General features: G+C 35.9%; 1 protein-coding gene across 2 annotated transcripts in view; it reads left to right on the top strand.

The window, feature by feature from the left end:
- The first annotated feature begins 328 nt into the window (after window positions 1-328).
- Window positions 329-19,032, top strand: part of LOC100179046 — a 98,398-nt gene continuing 79,694 nt past the window's right edge. For both annotated transcript variants that reach the window (XM_018816880.2, XM_026839835.1), the window contains exons 1-40: window positions 329-468; window positions 839-1,051; window positions 1,530-1,663; window positions 1,998-2,168; window positions 2,426-2,576; window positions 2,969-3,082; window positions 3,314-3,454; window positions 3,887-4,133; window positions 4,363-4,498; window positions 4,893-5,108; window positions 5,494-5,658; window positions 6,046-6,230; window positions 6,588-6,781; window positions 7,144-7,287; window positions 7,482-7,629; window positions 7,908-8,060; window positions 8,484-8,591; window positions 8,821-8,941; window positions 9,404-9,697; window positions 9,881-10,120; window positions 10,492-10,668; window positions 10,915-11,159; window positions 11,531-11,643; window positions 11,898-12,124; window positions 12,308-12,453; window positions 12,719-12,830; window positions 13,172-13,251; window positions 13,483-13,698; window positions 13,957-14,058; window positions 14,251-14,454; window positions 14,682-14,868; window positions 15,172-15,275; window positions 15,660-15,788; window positions 16,096-16,282; window positions 16,484-16,743; window positions 16,933-17,083; window positions 17,482-17,642; window positions 17,906-18,110; window positions 18,386-18,504; window positions 18,805-19,005. In XM_018816880.2, coding sequence (XP_018672425.1) covers window positions 1,552-1,663; window positions 1,998-2,168; window positions 2,426-2,576; window positions 2,969-3,082; window positions 3,314-3,454; window positions 3,887-4,133; window positions 4,363-4,498; window positions 4,893-5,108; window positions 5,494-5,658; window positions 6,046-6,230; window positions 6,588-6,781; window positions 7,144-7,287; window positions 7,482-7,629; window positions 7,908-8,060; window positions 8,484-8,591; window positions 8,821-8,941; window positions 9,404-9,697; window positions 9,881-10,120; window positions 10,492-10,668; window positions 10,915-11,159; window positions 11,531-11,643; window positions 11,898-12,124; window positions 12,308-12,453; window positions 12,719-12,830; window positions 13,172-13,251; window positions 13,483-13,698; window positions 13,957-14,058; window positions 14,251-14,454; window positions 14,682-14,868; window positions 15,172-15,275; window positions 15,660-15,788; window positions 16,096-16,282; window positions 16,484-16,743; window positions 16,933-17,083; window positions 17,482-17,642; window positions 17,906-18,110; window positions 18,386-18,504; window positions 18,805-19,005 — 6,366 coding nt within the window. In that variant the 5' untranslated portion in view covers window positions 329-468; window positions 839-1,051; window positions 1,530-1,551. The remainder of the gene's footprint in view (window positions 469-838; window positions 1,052-1,529; window positions 1,664-1,997; window positions 2,169-2,425; window positions 2,577-2,968; window positions 3,083-3,313; window positions 3,455-3,886; window positions 4,134-4,362; window positions 4,499-4,892; window positions 5,109-5,493; window positions 5,659-6,045; window positions 6,231-6,587; window positions 6,782-7,143; window positions 7,288-7,481; window positions 7,630-7,907; window positions 8,061-8,483; window positions 8,592-8,820; window positions 8,942-9,403; window positions 9,698-9,880; window positions 10,121-10,491; window positions 10,669-10,914; window positions 11,160-11,530; window positions 11,644-11,897; window positions 12,125-12,307; window positions 12,454-12,718; window positions 12,831-13,171; window positions 13,252-13,482; window positions 13,699-13,956; window positions 14,059-14,250; window positions 14,455-14,681; window positions 14,869-15,171; window positions 15,276-15,659; window positions 15,789-16,095; window positions 16,283-16,483; window positions 16,744-16,932; window positions 17,084-17,481; window positions 17,643-17,905; window positions 18,111-18,385; window positions 18,505-18,804; window positions 19,006-19,032) is intronic.

Here is a 19,032-nt window from a genome sequence, read left to right as displayed (position 1 = left end):
CACTGGGTTGGAGCAATTGCTGTTAAGTGTCTTACCCAAGAACACATACGCCCACAATGGTAGCAGCGACGAGCCTTGAACCCATTACCTCTGGGTTACAGGCGGGCGTGCTAACCACTTAGCCACGGCGCCGGACGTTGTGTTAATCTTTGTGATCTTTGTTACCATTATTCTTTACTACTATACAAGAAGAGATAAATAAAAATGATTTCATGCTTGCATTTATACATTATACCTTAAAAAAAATCTAGATATATCTATACTTGTAAAGGTATATAATATATGCACTTCAGCAAACTCTTATAATATGACATTTTGTTCCAGGAGAGATGACGGTTACACGATTGAAACGACCAACCTTACAATATATGGGGGTGGACACTTCACCACACACGGTAGATTACATATCAACGCTCAACATTATCTTGCTGTTTAATCTGGTGGGAGGATTTCTGTGGATGGAGCTGGGTAAGGATTGGTTGCTGCTATGTTTCATTAGAATGCATGTGTTGTAACTTGAGGTGTCCTTGGGCAAGACACTTAGCAGAAATTGCTCCGACCTAGTGGTTACTAATGGGTTGTTCAAAATCAGTGTCCCCCTAATAATCATTGGCAAAGTCACACATTTCGTAACTGGCACACATGCACTTCATATGGTATGAAATAAGAAACATTTCCCCGCAAAGTAAAAATAAATAAAGTATCTTCACTAAATATTCCACTAACTCACTTTTAATTTCCACAAACCTAAAACTGCTACTGTGTTAGGTTAAATAGGTGATTATTACCAAATAGTCAACTTATACAGTGAATGAACTAACTTTGACTTTATATTAAGATTCAATGCAACTAATGGAGTCACTGCTTCCACTGGTAAATCATCATCATCGGGTGGTAGTGGAGGTGGTTATGGTGGTTCTGGTGGTACAGGGCGTGGTGCATCAGTTGTGGGGATACCTAACACCTTGTTCAATGTACCCGATGCATTTGGTGCAGCAGGTGGGAATGGCACAGGGGTGGGAACGTATTACTTTGGTGATGGATACCTTGGGTAAGTGGTAGGTTTGAATAATATTTAAAGTAGGATATGTCCCTGATGCACAGTGGTTGGAGTGCCAGTTAAAGACTACAGAATATGGTTGGAGTCAATGTTGTGGGCATGTATGGGCAAAACACATTACAGTAATTGCTCCAACTAAATGCTCCCATGTTATAAAGACTGTCATTTCCACGCGAGGGTGAATAAGTTTTGTTCATTTAATAGCTGGATGTTTAATAGACCATCAGTTAAATGCAAACAAAATATCAAAGTTGCCCCTATGGTTTGATAGGATATAGGGGTGTAGGTAATAGAATATTTAGGTGGGCATTAACGGATACAGATTATCAGCTTTAAGCTTTCCCTTTATTATGGAGCTTTGAAGTGACATGTAACCATCACTTGCATAAACATACCAGTATTTAAATAAACATACCACTGTGTACATAACCATGCCAGTATTTAAATAAGAATATGTACATTACTATAGGAACTTACCACATGCTTATGGTATGGGAGGTTCTGGTGGAGGTGCGTTGAAAATACAATCCCACCATGTTCATATTGATGGAGTGGTTTCAGCTAAAGGATCTCGAATCAATACCAAACTAAGTAACACTGCAGGCAAGTTAATATGACTACACTGGTATGGTGTAAATGTGCTCTCTCGAGTATCTGGTCTAATTGGAAAAATTGTTTAAGTTTTTATGTTATTTCTGTCGCACTTTGTGCACAATAAAACTTCTGCCTAATTAAGTTGTATCTTTGTGAAATAAAACAATGTCTGACCTCAAAAACAATCACCTACAAAGTTACATACGTGGTATCTTGTAAGCGGGCAAGAGGTGTGGGAAACAGCACCCAAGTTAAAACGACTGTCGTTTTCCCATTACACTAGTATAAATAAGTTACATATATTCAACATCAACCAAACAATACAAGACATACAAACATTCAGGTGGTGGATCTGGAGGTAGCTTATGGATCAACTGTGATGTTATGGATGGTTATGGTTCCATTGATAGCAGTGGAGGTAATGGTGCTGGGTATGGTGGAGGTGGTTCTGGTGGGAGGATTGCATTGTACCACAGACATAGTGATTATAATGGAACTCTATTAGCATATGGAGGTGGGTTTATAATATAATATAATAAGCAATGCGTCAACTTAATTTAGTGGTAAAAAAGATCCTGGGTGAAAATTTTATTAATTCTGGAAAGACAGAAATATTAAGATTCTTTATTTAGCATGAGGTGTATGAAGCCACCATATTTCATGTTGAATATAACACCAGTGTTATAACTCTGAGTTTGCCCAGAATTATTCTGTAATTTTTTTATATATTGAAAAAATAAATTTAACTATATTAACTATGTTATATTTTAGGCCACAGTGCTTGGGAGACTGGAGCAGCAGGAACTGTTTACATTGAAAAGGGAGAAGAAAACAAGACGAAGAAGCTAATGGTGGACAACGGCAACCAACTTTATCCACGTGGATCTGACAAACGTGGGAAACTTAATCTTCATAATGGAAGGTATGGGAGAAGTAAATTGTTTATTTTTTAAAATATGAATATAATCCATAAAGTCAAAAAGAAAAAAAAAGGAAAAAAAAGCTTGAAAATTACATACGTGGTAACTCATAAGCTGGCACAAGGTGTACGAAACAGAACATCCCTGTATTATAATGACTGTCGCTGCCATACCATGTCAGGATAAATATGTTTTTGGTGTGTGAAAGATTTCTTCTGGCGATTGAAAACATCACAAAACAAACAAATTACCGGAAGAACTTTTTTGCATTAATAATTTTGTTTACTAACTGCCCATAACATCATTAATGCATATTGATATGGAGAGTAGCGGTTAATAGCATTAACTAATATTGAGTTTCAATATTAACATTAACATACATTGGTAAATGTAGATATGGAGACATCTCATTACTTGGTGCCATAACATGGTTGTTACCACCACCATCAAACACCTTCGTTCTCGATGAAATCCAAGTATCAGGGAACGCGGAAGTTGCCACTAAACTGTAAGATTTCTTTGATTTTACTTTTTAAAGTTGATTTGACTTTAATATTCAGTTTATTTTTTTCGTTAGATTTTATACATTTTTTATGTTTTTGGATATTTTGTTTGGTGTAAAACAGTTCTGCTTTTTTACCTTTTATTTAATTTTACAATAACCGTTCACCACTTTTCTATTTCTCGTTTAGATTTAATATTTATACAAGTTTTTATACTTAATAATTATAAACCCCAGGTCTGGAGATGATGTAATTTATGCTGATGTTGGGAAACTATCTGGTGATAGAAGTGGTGTGATATATATTGGACCTGAACAAGATTTCAACTTTGAAGAAGCAGACCAAGATTATCTACCAGTCAATACACAACTATATCAGTGAGGACATAAAAGTTTTTCCAGATTCAAAACCTTTGAAAAACATTTTTGAAAAATGCTGTGTATAACCACAGTGATTAAGCACTCGTTTCAATGCCTAAATATACATAGTTAAATTTTATTGAGTGTTGGGGTAATGGGCCAATCTTGGTCTAAATCATGGACCCATGGCTTGCCACGCTTCTCTGGGTGTGCCACGCTGCGGAACCTCACCAGCATACAGTAGAATAGAACATACCTGGTTCAATGCTTGATAAAACTCTTTTGTGCATATGTGTTCTTGGTCAAGACAAAGTACATACGTGGTTACTCGTAAGTGGGCACAAGGTGTGTAAATCAAAACATTAATGACACAAGTACAAATGTTTCATTTGTTTATTTTCTATGCAATACTGTTAAAAACATATATTATAAGACCAAATATTTTAACAGAGATGGCCAACTAACATTACCAAAGCACATGACAGTGCGTGAGGTATGGTTGGAACTCAATGGTGTGTTGAACAACACTGGTACCTTGGTGGTTGAAAGTGAGGGTGAGGTTACCATGTGGTCGCATGCCGCATCTACACCTCATATGTTTGAAGAACAACTCAATAATTCAGCAACCAATGATTCGTTTGGACTCGTGGAGTCAAGGTTTAAACTTCATGAGTTGTTGGTGAAAGCTGATGGCACAGTAAGTTACATATGTTATGGTAGCAGTTGTAAGTGTGAAAGGTTTTCTGGGTGTTGGGGTATTGGGCAAAATCTAGCCTATATCCCAGGTACTTGACAAGGACCCCACCCACAAAGAATAGAATCGAAATTTAAAGCCATATACTAAACACAGTTCCAAAATCTTTTTTTTTTTCTTTGATCTAGCCACAAAACAACCAGCAATGTTTTAAACTTTATTTTACTTACAGGTTAACGCGTATTCTGCTGATCGATTAGACCACAGCATTAAACTAGATATCGGGCAAGTGTCTGTAAAACGTGGAGGTTTTATTCTTACAGACAACTTTCAACTGGTGTCAGATAATGTTACAATTGACCATGGAGGTAAGACTGTGATATTGTTGTTTGGATATGAATATTACATTCTGAATTGTATTAACATTATTTAAATGTCATAACAGCTTTTCAGTCTGTTAGTATACCCAAATAATATGCTAATTAATACGACTAATATTGTTAGGTATTTCTGTTCAACCATAGTGATTGCATAATAAAAAATCATAGTGATTGCATAATAAAACTCTTCATGATACCTTAGTTTAAAAAATAAAAGCTATGATACAAAAAAATAATGTGAATTGATTAAAAACCTTGCTAAAGTCCATTATTTTGTGAGCACAAGGTGTTTAAAGACTCCCCATTTGGTGCAAAATAGAGCACCCTAGTTTTACCTGAGTGTTCTCATGCGGGGATATATAAGATGATGTTTATATTGCAGGCACTTTATCAGCCAACGGTGGTGGCTTTGATGCAAACAGAGGGCCAGGGGCTGGAGCTTCTAAGTATGGGAACATGCTTGGTGGAACAGGGGGTGCGCATGGTGGTAGAGGTAGCCCACCCAACTATGGGTTGAGATCATCATTCGCTTATGATGTGTTTGATGATCCAACACAACTTGGTAGTGGTGGTGGTGCAAGTGGTGGAAGGGGTGGAGGTAGGTTGAAGTTACTTTTGTCAAAATCTTGGCTTCATATTTTCATTATCTAAGAGCCATATATGTATAAGTACATGAAGAGCCTATTCTTATTTTGGATATATTAGATCCCATATTTACCCAACCCATTGGTCAATAATGAGTTACTAAAAAGGCAATTAATTGATTTTAGATTTCAAAATCAATTAAAATTGTCGTCACATTATCCACATATTGTTTGTCTATACTAAATAAAGTTTCCAGTTATGCTAAGTGTTTTATACAGCTCCAGTTTAACTTTCCACACATTCAATTAGTAACTCCACTAGTAAGAATATGTATGAATGTGCATACTTATAATCCTGCATAGGTATATCCTATGTTTAATCTTTTCTTGCTATTACAGGCCTGCTTGACTTACGAGTTAGACAAGGTGTTCGTATTGAAGGAGATGTGAAAGCAGATGGTAACGTAGCATCTACAGATGGTGGGGGTGGCGCTGGTGGAACCATCAGAATACATTCACCCCATGTTGATGGTGCAGGGAACATAACTGCTAATGGGGGACAAGGTGCTTAGATTTTACTTAAGTTAGTTAAGGAAGTACCACACAGTCAATTTATAAGGACATGCTTATGAAAACATTTACTTTTTTAATCTTATGTTGTTAATACTGCTACAATTGTGGACACATGCTCCAATTTAGTGGTCACTAATGGGTTGTCAGAGTTGTCAGTCATACAGAAAAACAATCGCCCACAAAGTTACATACGTGGTAACTTATAGGCTGGCACGAGATCTATGAAACAGAACACTCGTGGCCATGTAGCAGAGTACTTCAGTTTTTCTGCAATAAAAAAGCAACAAGCCAAACAAATACACAACAAACACTGCATGTGGTAATCAATATATATATAACTATGATTCTACATTAAGCAACAAGTGTTGATCATTGCAGGCACAAGACATGGTGGTGGTGGAGGCGGTGGTCGTATATTCATTGATAGCCAGTATCTATATACCTTCCATGGTAGTGTTGAAGTGCATGGTGGTGTTGGTGGTATTGCTAGGAGAGGTGGTTCTGGTACGGTGTTCGTACGATCCAATGATTTGCATGAACAGGAAACTATTGAAACTTTAACGGTAGGCAGAACAAAGTTTTTGTTTTGTCAGTTATGCAATAGAGAAGTTTTTAAAAATCTCCATATGTAATGTTCCAAAAGTACATGCGTGGTAACTCGTAAGTTGAGATGTATGAAGAAAAACCCCATGTTATAACCACTGTTGTTAAGGATAAATAGGGGGCATTCACTTATTCATTCAGTATTGGTCATTTTATTTCAACAATGATATTTTATTTAGAAACAGTATGTATTAAAACTTGCACACCTCCTATGCAAGTGGTATATACAGCCACAGTATACTGTGTGTAATAGGATACTCTTGTTAAATCTGATTTCCCCACCATATAGAGATAATATACCTTTGTTTTTCACCTAGGTTGACAATGGTAACAACGTGAACTCCAACCATAGAATAAAAGAAGTTAAAAACATTAACCTCGCTGGCCCGTATTCAACCTCAGGCACCAATGCAAGATCATTAAGTCTATACAGCGGTGCTACAGTAACAAGTTCACATAATACTGATAATTACTGCTGTCCTGGATCATACTGCAGAACATGTTATCATAGGTAAGGATGCAAGGTTTACTATATACACATAAATCAAGCTGACAATATGAACTGGATGTTACAATATTTTTTCTCATAACCAAGAAGTCTTACCTACTTACCTCAATATAATGCAAACTCTTTCAACCATCGATTGTCATACATAGATGCCACATATTTTTGTAACATTGTTAAATGCAGTAACACACTCTTTTGATTTATAGTTTAATACGATTTTTTAAAATTAGGCTCCCGGTTACCTATGCTTCAACTCTGTTTCTTTAACGGTTACAAGTTTGAAGTTTGTGGCTGTAACTGTCTTTGTATTATTATTATACCATACTGCATGGCCTTATCATAATTAATACATTGTTTTATTTCAGTTTGATCAACCTAGTTCATGGTAATGGTCGAGATAACGTGAGATATCAAGCTAAAAGTGGATCAGCTGATGTCCTTGTAACAATCACACTACCCTTCCCCATCTACATCGACCATTTGAAAGTCTTTCCACATTGTTCAACAGGGTATGGTTTATTTTTGTACAACTCAACATTGGGAGAAAATTCACATTAAAATCAAATGGAAAACCGTAATTTTCTGCCACAATGTAGCATGAATGAGTTACTGACTTTATTTTCTATGGAAAATACATCTTTGGTCAGATATTCCGATACCTGTTTTTTAAAAAAAATGTTCATTTCTTGTTATTTTTTGACAGCTCACAAAACACTGCACATTCCATTGAAGTTGGCATAGATGGAGTACATACAAGCATCACTAATGGATACGTCAATACATTGTATTGTGGAACACAAGCTCATGAGAATAACCATGCAGAGTATTTTGTTAATGCTAAAATTAACAAGGTAAAATATTTTTAAGATTTAACTTTTAGGTATTGTTTTACAAACTGGTTTAGATCACAATAATTAAAAACCAACATCATACATTATACATATAACTATAAGGTCCAATTTCAAGATGGCAAAATAATAAGTTTATGGCTTTGAATTTTGTCAGGTTTAAATTGTGTGCTTAGGCTTTTAAGATTTACATTGTTTTTGACTTTGCAGCTCGGACTTTGAGGCTATGAGCTTTTTTCATGTTTTACACCCTGATATAATTTCCTCATAACCCATCTCAGGTTCTCATACGGCTCCGCGCAAGTAACAATGCAGCGATGAACAAAGTTGAGTTATGGGCACGTGATGACCCTGTTGATGTTAAACAACAACTATACACAACAACACCTGACTCTACATGGATACTTGGGTCAAGGAACATGCATTTTGACCAGGTGTGGGATTTGTTGTGTTTTATTGATGACAATGGGCTTAAGATTTAAACCTAAGTTTGCTCACCACTCTGGTACTCAGGGTACTACAATCCATTAGACACCACTGGGTTTGAAGTAATGTCTTTTATGTGTGTTGCCAAATAAATATGTTTATCAGTATCAAAGCCTCAAAACCTTTGTGCCTAATCATGTATAAGGTACCTGGTTCAAACACCAATGCTGCTACCATTGTGACCTGTTTATCTTTTGGAACAAAACTTAACAGTTATTGGTGTAACTCAGTCATACTAATAAAATATCTCGCAAAATTTAGGCAGATCCTGAGCTAACATAAAAGCACCACATATGCTGCATAATGTGACACTTGTATTACAATTCTGAGTTGCGCCAATATGTAATAATTGTTTTTATCATTTTCTTCAGTTCATTTTATCTGGAGGATCAGTTTTAAACATGGAGGGCAATGGAAGTTTGGCGGCAAATGAAATGCTTGGAGATAAAACATCCCTCATGATGGTTCGACAAAACCAGGTACGGACATGTTTTACTTTGATAAGGCCTAAAATGTCTGCGAAACATTTCTTTTGGCAATGTATTTTTTTCGTTATAAAAACTTTTTCAGCAATTTTTTTATGACTGACATTGTAAAATAGAACACTGTAGATTGCAAACATAATATAATAAAACTATCATAATACATATATACTGTCGTTATATATTTAGTTTTTATACATAACTAAGTTTTGAAACATTACAACAGACTTTCCAAAGCCATTCCACCAAAGGCCACGTCATACCATTGTCGATTAATGCATTTGAGAATTCACAAGTTGAGTTGGGAGATATCCTGTCTTGTAGGGAAGTGGATATTACTGTTAGAGGTATGGCCGTAAAATTTAAACTGTAATAGGCACAGTAGTTAGTTCATTTGATACAACTTAATTTAAGAAAAAAGAAATAGATATGCTGTTGGGTTACTGTTGGGTGTATCAGAATAGTTAGACCATACCAATGATAACTAAAAGATACCGGGTTATAAGCTTGATACTGCTGTCATTGTGGCCAGGTGTTTCCGGGCAAGACAATTGATGTTTATTGCTCCAACTATCTGGTCACTAATAAGTTGCCCAAATTGGCAAACCACATAAAAAAGGCAACCACAAAGCTGTGTATGCGATAACTTGTAAGTGGTCAAAAGATGTAAGAAACTAGCTTCATATAATATGCAGTTAAAACACTCACAAACATTTACCTTTTGCCCCATGTGAGTATGATTAAATACTGATTACAATACAACAGTAAAACAAACTACATCTCTAAGGATTCCATTCTTTTTTAAACAGGAAAACTGGGTGACATTGATTCTCTCACCATTGGATCACATTGTAATGTTGTCCTGGAACATCAGCATTCATCTTCTACCATGGTGATGAAGAACATAACCATGAAAACATTCGCCAACTTGGATGTTCGTACAAGAGGACAATATGTTACAACTTTACGTGGAGATATATTAAACATGAGAAGTGGGGCTACCATTACATCTAATGACCTGAGATTGGAATTCATAAACATGACGTTGCATTCTGCTTCAGTATTGTCAGTTTCCCATGGAAGACCTGACGATCTAAATTCAGGTAAATACAAAAAGTTATTTTTTCCTACGTCTTTGCATTATTGGACCAACTCTGTCCTAAATTACTGCTCCAGGTCCTCCCGTGTATTTATATAGATTAAAAATCAAGTTTGTTACCTTTTAGCTGATATAGATTTTGTAAGTTTTACAAAAACCAGTGTAAAACATGTAATATCTCTTTTAGATGAAGGAACTGGGAGAGACAGTGTGAGTGGTTGTTCTGGTGGTAGCCATGGTGCTACTGGTGGACGAGGTGCTGGTCAAACATCATCTGGTGTTCCATATGGTTCCTATGTATCTGCTGTTGAGTTTGGAAGGGATGGTGGAAGATCTGTGTTCCCTTATGCTGGTGGAAAAGGGGGAGGTCGGCTCTTTATAAACGTCACTGATTACTTGAAGGTTGATGGATCAATTACAGCATCTGGTGAGGCAACTGTTTTTATTATATTCTATAGGCCCATTGCCCCAATACCTAGACCACTTACGTACGCCTTTTCCGCAAAACAGTGGGACCAGTCCCTGGTAAAAGTGTGTGTGTCTTTCAGCAAGACACTTATTAGCAATTACTTTAACACATCAGTTCCTTATGGGTTGTCTAATTTTCTATACAGTAAAAAGTTAGGAATTCTCTGTCACAGTTACATACATGGTAGCAGGTTGGTCACGTATGGGACGTAATAAATCACCTGTGTAAGAATTTTGAGCTGCCCTGTCACAAGGTTAAAGAAATACAATTAAATTAAGCACTTTAAACTATCTGCTATGTGAAGCTAAATAAACATTGATTATCTTCAGGTGGATCATGGCGATCTGTGCGTGCTGGTGGTGGCAGTGGTGGTAGCATACAAATATATACAAAGGATTTGGAAGGAGATGGAAACATAGAATCTTCTGGTGGAGATGGTTATAGTAATGGTGGTGGTGGTTCTGGTGGAAGGGTGGCAATATATTACGTGCACAACCATTATCTTGGTAAGTTAAACTATTTGTTGAAACTAAAAGTGATAAAATTAAACTCTTAAATCAAGTAATGTGTTCATGTTTTCATTTTTTAAACTGAATTGGTAGAAAACAAAGATTCTTTAAAGAAAGACGGTATCCTCAAGACTTTAAAACAGCATTGTTAATTGGTAAAACAAGATTAGGAAAGTGGGATTTTATGTGATAACGGTATCCCATCTCGCCCAAACTTAACATAAAATCATGTTTCTTCTACAGGCCAATACATGGCAGTTGGTGGATTGGGTTATGAGGTTGGAGGTGCAGGTACCGTTTACCTTCATAAACTTCCAACCACATCGGATGTTATCTTGATTGATGCTGCAACTGTGGAAGGGAGAGTCCTCCATGACTCCAATGTTAGCCAACCTACCACAAACAGGACATTGTATATCAACAACCTTGGTAGAATGGGGTTGAATCCAACCTCGAACCTCACCAACTACTATGCCAATGTTGCTCAGGTATTTAGGGTATATGTTAATGTTATTAATAATAGTGAGACCATACCACAGTGGTTAGAGTGCTTTCATTGTAACTGCAGGATACCTGGTTCAATGCCTGATGCTTCTACAGTTGAAATGTTCTGTGTTATTTGGTTAGACACTTAATAGTCATTCCTACAACCCAGTGGTCACCAAAGGGTTGTCCAAATGTGGACCTAAATATAAAACCAAAAACCCACTAAGCTAGTAAGCTATATACTGACATACTAGCCTGAGTTTTATAAAGCTGCCCCATTTGGTGTGCATGTGAAACCCGTTTTTATCTCTAAGTTAATCGTAAATCAGGATAAAATGCAAACCACTCAGTAATCCATACGGATATATTTCAGGCAACTGCAGTCACTTGGTTAAACCCAGTAAGCTCAAGCAATCCTGAGTTTGTGTTGGATGAGATACACACGTATGGCGGTGCAACTCTGGCTTTTGTTGGACAAAATTCAACGTAAGACTTGAATGTTTTTAACAATTTCTGTTTAAAAGCTATAAACAATCTGTATGAAATGCATATGTTTGAAAAAAAAAAGATTTTTTATAAACTATTGAAGGTCGATTCTTGGTATAATTTGAAAAAGTCTTTATCAATTTAAATAGTGGTTCTTTTCACTATCTGAAACCTACCCTTATGCACGTATCAAGCACATTTCTTAGCGACAACACATCTTGGCTAGTATTGTTTCAAACATCCTCCATTCACAGCGACAGTTTGAACATACGAGTTGGAGCCTTGAGTGGAGATAGAAGCGGTCGTCTCATCATTGGACCTTACCAGTACTTCCATGCTGTGGAGTCATTGCTACCAAGCAACACAGATATTTATAGAAGGGGTGTTGCTGAATTAAAGGGAGAACTCAAGGTTGAGGGAGTTACTGTAAGAGTGGAAGGTGTATTACTGGATGCTCAAAATATTACTGTAACTGATAAAGGTATGGAATCTTTAATATTTTTATAATATTACATATTAATTTTTTTTAATTAATCAATGGTGGCCTGCCACAGTTGGTTACAGTGCTTACATTGTGACCAGGTAATAATAGTGTCTAAGCAACTTCTAGCTTCCCTCAATTTCTTATCTGAATGTTATGTATTTTTAACACTTTATAATGTAGGTCGCCTAGAGTTGTATGAAATGATTCACGTTAATGGTTCCAACACACCAACCGTGGAATTCCATACAATGCATGTTCGTAATGGAGCTTCCCTATATACAAGGAATGGGTTGGATGTGCGGAAATTAAGTGGGAAATACCTAGAGGTCAGTTGTTGCAGCTTATTAGGGCAATAAAACCTACGAGTTTCAATATACTGTATTTATGTTATTATATATTGGTCGAAACTTGTTGTTTAGTTGTATTTCCATCGCATGTAAACCTAAAAACAATCACCAACAAAGTTAGATATGTCATAAATCATAAGCAGGAACAAGGTGTTTGAAACATAACATCTGTGTTATAGCAACTGTCGTTGTCCCCCCACAGGGATAAATGAATTACATTCTTCCATGTTAAACTCTGTATCAGGTGTTTGGATTAGCTGAACTTAGTAGTGTCAACCTTCACCTTGATGTTGATACTTTACAAGTTGATCCACTTGGTTCAATCAATGTGGATGGGGTTGCTAGGAATACACTTGGTAAGAAAGTTTGAAAAATAATAGTCATATTACCATGTGTAAGTGCTTTAGTATTGCTGTCATATCCCAGTGGTTATAAACCTAAGTTAAGGATACCAGGTTTAAAGCTAATTTGAATGTGTGTACGTGTCCTTGGGTAAGACAGTTAACGTTAATTTCTCCAATCCAGTGGTTACTAATAGCTCGTCCAAATTGTCAGTCAAAAAAAATCTTCATAAGTTTGCACACTTGTGAACTCGTAAGCAGCCACAAAGTCTATATAAAGTCAGCGCACAGTATGACACCTATGTTATAACTCAAGTTGAAACATAAAAACAAACAATTTCTTACCAACTACCAAGGTGATGCTGATCGTGCTGGTACTGGGGGTGCTCATGGAGGTTCTGGTGGTTCAGATCTAACATCAGATGCAATGAGAAAGGTAACAATATAATATTGAATAGTTTCTACCCATTCAATGAAGGACTATGTTAGACATTGCATTTGGAAATACCAAACAGCAAAATAATGTTGGACAGTTGAAAAAGCTGCTGTCTTTTACTTTAGAGAATCTTTAGCTTCATGCTTTCCCTTTTTTTAGGCCTAAATACATCATTTTTTATTACATCATGGTGCAAATGTGTGTTTTAAACTTCTCATTTCATTTTTCCAGGGTTACGGTTCAGTAAAGGAACCGATAGAGTTTGGTAGCGCTGGTGGTAACGGTGCATTGGGTGGTGGGATCCTACGTGTTGATGTGAGTGGTATGTTACGTGTGGATGGAAGTATCTGTGCGAATGGAGCACCAGCTACAAATGTAGGGGGTGGTGGCAGTGGAGGGAGTGTTTATATCAATACATATCGGCTCGAGGGAGATGGGACCATAGAGGTAAGTGTTGGTTTTACAATTTTCCTTTAACTATTATTTTGTTTGAATTAAATATTAATAACTCATAGCGAGTTCATTATATGTTGGATTCAACAAAACAAAACACAGCCACGCTTTTTTCATAATTGTTTTTGCTGCTTCTCCCATTACATTTCTGTTATTCATTTTTATGCTTTTACAGCCAAATGATAGAAAATGTTTGGACTGAGTATTTATAAAAATATATCTCTCAGTATAAAGTATATAATATTGCTACAGGCCCAAGGTGGTAAAGGTGGAAGAGATAGTTACAATAACTATGGTGGTGGAGGTGGTGGTGGAAGAATGGCAGTTATAATGACAGAAAATCCAAACTTCCAGGTAAGCAGAAGTATGCTTTGTTTTTTCTGTGTGCACAAGGATATAATTTTCATGCAAAAGTAGAATATTGCAAAAATCTGTAAAATATTAGTAATGCAAGTGTAACACACATATTTTTAATTATTTTTTCACGCTAAAAAATACCTAGCCTTGTGCAAATATTTAACCTTCTAATCTGTGGTGTATTTCCAGGGTAAGTTGCTTGTGGCTGGTGGTGATGGAGGCCATAGGAACGACCCAAGTCGTGGACGAGGTGGGGCTGGTACAGCTTATACTTTACATCTCGCTCATATGGATAAAACTACAAACGCAAGTGATGGAACAACTGATGAGGATAAAGAGACCTTGATTATTTCAAACAGGGAATCAAAGCATTGGAGAACTGGAAGGCCAGAGGTGATTGTTTAGTGTATTATAAAAAAAACATTTTCTTGGATGTGCTACCACTGTGTTATTCTATTGTTTTAGTTTGAGGCTGCTACTATTCTGTTATTCCATTGTAAGCATGTGTTTGGTTGGGCATACTTGGTAACATATCCATGATCAGTTTAAAGCCATTAGATGCAGATTACACAAATAATAATAAGTGAAAAATTAAAACATTAACAATATATTGTGCACAGCATGTTCGAACATGGGTTACTGTACCATGGACAACACTGTATGAAGGCTATGCCAATGAAGCAACATTCACACATGCATATTTTGGTGGGCATGCCCATATTGAAATACTTCCTGTGGATAATTCAAGTCAACCTGTTGCTCTACCTCTGGCTCATAAGCGAATAATTGAGTGCAATGATGTACAAGGTAATGATAATTTATAAGTTTACACAAAACACTTAGTGTTTATTGCTGTTCCAGTGGAGTTACTGGTATATTGTCAGTCATATAGAAAAAAACTGAAAAACATTCATCTACAAATTTACAAATAACAAAGAAAAGGATATATATGCCTACTCAGTGCCCAACAAAGTTACATAGGTGGCTCGTCAGAAGATACAAAGTGTACGAAACACTGATGCTAAACCAACTGGTGCATTATTATATAAAAGTTAAATTCCTAAGTTTTACAGTATACAGTGTTTTTGAAGTTTGTTTTCATATTATTAGGTGATGGAACTGCAACATTGTATTCGCTTTCGAACCATGTATTAGATTTAGATTCTGCATACAATGGTCCAGTAACTCTTCCACTTAACACAGTAATTCGTAGGGTGAGTATCTTTTTATTTTATTTGAGAAGTTTTTTGCTCTACAAACTATTGATCCCATTACAAAGTAATTTCTTCAAAATAATTCGTTGCACCCCAATTTGGGTTTACTTTATGTTGGGTTTAAAGACCATATTTTTACCAAATAATTCTTTTTTATACTTGTGTGTTTTACCTATGTTGATTCGCTATTTATTCTGTATCATAAATGTTTTAAGTTTGGTAAATGCTTTATAGAGATAAAGGTTACCAAGTATTTATCAATAATTTATCCATTACCTCGTTTAGTTGAAATAGTTTATTTGTTTACCCAATAAAGTAGCTTGTGATATTACAATAAACCAAGCAGACTATTAACATTTGTATTTAAACTCTCTTATACCACAGGGCGGTGAATTGATCTTACCCAGACAAACCAAACTGGTTGGTGTATCAATGAGATTGGATGGCGGTAGTGTGACTAGTCTACAACGTCTGAATATATCTCATGATGCTTCTGTATACGTCACTCATAAGGTAAGTTTTAGTTTTTACTATGTTTTGTAATTCGTCTGTAATTTTTTAACTTGAGAGTTTCAATTTAAACTTTAATGTTAATTTGCATGACAAGAAAACTATACAACGTCCAGGTTGCCAATGTATTTGGAACATTCATACCAGAACAACATTTTAGGAATGACCAAACCATTAAACACATAAACAAGTAAAATCGTCATAGCATAATTAGGGAGGGTTACCATCTTAATTGGGAAGGTTATCACTTAGATGCAATACGAATTAATTACGATGATAACTTATCAATAGTGACTTTATCATTTTCCAGGCAAACATCAATTCAAACCAAGATGGCTTATTAAACCTGGAAGCCATTAACATTGCAAGTGGTGGTGAACTGAAATGCGAATCAGATAAGAGGATTGAAAGTTTGAACATGGTTAACATATCTCTATCAGATCATATTACTGTTCAAGCTAATGCGAGAATTTGGTGCAGTTACTTGAACATTGAAGGTATAATAAACTGTTATTGTTACATTTGTTTCCATTGAGTGTTAAATTTACAACCAACACATCCCTTTTATGACTATAAAAGTAGGTATATGTTTTTTTACCCGGGCCCGAGGTGTATGAAACACCCAGGTTGTAATGACTGCCAAAATAAACAACTAATGATAACGTCGAACCCATGTAATGTTATCATCCTTCACACAGCCTCCCACATTGAAATTGACGCGAATGGTCAAGTGGACGCATCCCGTGGCGGCCATCTTCAAAATGAGGGTCCGGGAGCTGCAGCGGACCGCACCAAAGTCCGCAACTCTGTTCCTGGAGGATCCCATGGAGGTAGGGGAGGAAGAAGTGGATCAAGTATCTCTTATCCTACAGAGTATGATATAAGTGGAAGTGGCGCCGCTTATGGAGATTATAAAAACCCAACTCATTTTGGATCTGGAGGTGCTGGCTCAGGGGAGGTAAGTTTCATTTTTATAAACATAGTTTTTATCATTTTATTTATAAACTAAGTTTTTCCTAAAAAAATAGACAATTTTGAAATAATATTTTAACTTGACTGTTTAAAATACAGTTTTTGTCACAATTATAGTTTTTTTTTATTTCTATTATGGCTGGTTGCAAAATATTTTAAATTGTTTGAAATTTAGGAAATATTGGGTGGTGGTGTTATTCACATTACATCGCATGGTGATTTTGTATTGGACGGTATGATCAAAGCTAATGGTGAAACTGCTAATGTTGCTGGAAATGCTGGCGCGAGTGGTGGAAGTATTCTTATCAAAGCTAACCAACTATCAGGTAACTTTTGGTATATTGATATATTTTCTTCAATTGCATTAGTGACCACTGTGTTGGAGAAATTACAATTGAGTGCTCAGGGACACATATGCCAACAGTAGTTATTTATCACAGATTTATCAATTTATATTATTTTTATATTATCTCCAAGCTCAATGCTTACCATCATAGATGCATGTTATAATTGCTCTAACTAATGAGTTGTCCAAATTGACAGTCCTGACTGAAAACTCCTCATAAAGTTACATACAAGTTACCTCACAGACACTGGTTGTATATAACTAAACACCCATGTTATAACGACTGTCATTGCCCTGTCATATGAAGATAAATAAGTTTAAAAAATCGGTGGTGGAAAATTACAATTTTTGTTTATATATTTTTCTGTGCCAATATAGGAAGTGGGCAAGTAGAAGCTGATGGTGGCGCAGGGTCTTGTGTACGACATTGCAGCAGATGTGACGCATACAGACGTTGCACTAGATGTGGTGCTGGAACTTACTGGAGGAATTACTTGTGTGTACCAAACCATTATCATCAACATACACTTTATGAAATGGTAAGTAGTTTTTATTATACTAACTTTTTAAATTTATAATTAAAATTTTTGTAAACCAGGCTTTATAGTTTTTTTCACCCGTTTCTGTCCTAAGTTGATCAGAACATTATCAACGCTATAATAGTGGGTATTTGTTACAACAATTAATCACCCACAAGGTTACATGCGGTTACTTGTGCGTTATCTGTATGAAACAGAACACCCGAAGAAACCATGCAACATTGATATATAAGTTATAAATATAACATTGATATACTCCACAGGTTGCTGGTGGTGGTGGAGGCGGTGGAAGAATAGCTTTACACATCGACACACATGATATGTTCAATGGTAAACTAAAAGCATTTGGTGGACGTAGTACAAGTGAAGTAGGTGGTGCTGGAACTGTGTTTGTTCAAGTGAATTCCACCAACACATCACTCACAGTGGATAATGATGGACTACAACCTTATTCACCATATATACCTGGTAAAGAATCTGTTAAAAATATGTTTGCATTAATCATCTGCACCAAAATGTTGTTTTTTAATATTTAATATTTTTCTTCTATGCTGCTACTATTATAGGCGAATGTGTCATTGGGAAAAACAATAAACAATGACCACTAATAGTTGTCAGTCATGCAAAAAACTCACCAACAAATTTTCATACTTGGTAACCTATAAGTGGAGAAGATCCATTAACGTATATGTGCACAAATGGCCAATCATGTAACACTAAAACCTATAATTTTTCACAAACAGAAACAACTCGAGCAGAGCATGACAGTGGACGAACTTATGTCTTATTGAATGACGTTTCTACCCAACATACAATTTACCATCTTGATATTAAGGGATCTGCTCATATTATTTTCGAAAAGGTAAAACAGATTTTTTTGTTTAGTTATAAACTTAATATTCTTTATCCTTTTGATTGTAGTTATGTAAACCTCAGCTTATCAAATTGCTTGCCATTAAAATGGTTAAGCAAAACCTTTAATATTTTATAGTGACTTATGGAATGTGTTGTATAAAGTTTTTAAATCGTTATTTTTTAATAAATTTAAACATACGTATTCTTTACCAAGGTACTCGCTCCAACCCAGGGCACTCTTATGAGTGGGTGATTGAAGACAGAGTTTATTTCATGGCATTTAAATAAAAACATTATTTTAATTCAGGCTGGAGATGAGGAAGATGAGATTAGATTGAACATCAACCAACTAAAAGGAGATCAAACCGGTTTCATCCACCTTACACCAGAAGTACAAATGTCGTTTGGTGAAGATACTATGTCACCATTCCCATCCGCACTACGGGTTTATCCACAAACCAAGATATCTCTTCCCACTTCAGTTTATTTCAGCAAGCTGGCGTACAAGGTTAGATGCCAATTTGACATTTTTAAA

This window comes from Ciona intestinalis, unplaced genomic scaffold, assembly GCF_000224145.3.
Source record: "Ciona intestinalis unplaced genomic scaffold, KH HT001041.1, whole genome shotgun sequence".
Classification (NCBI taxonomy): Eukaryota; Metazoa; Chordata; class Ascidiacea; order Phlebobranchia; family Cionidae; genus Ciona; species Ciona intestinalis.
This window is presented reverse-complemented; position numbering and strand designations above follow the sequence as displayed.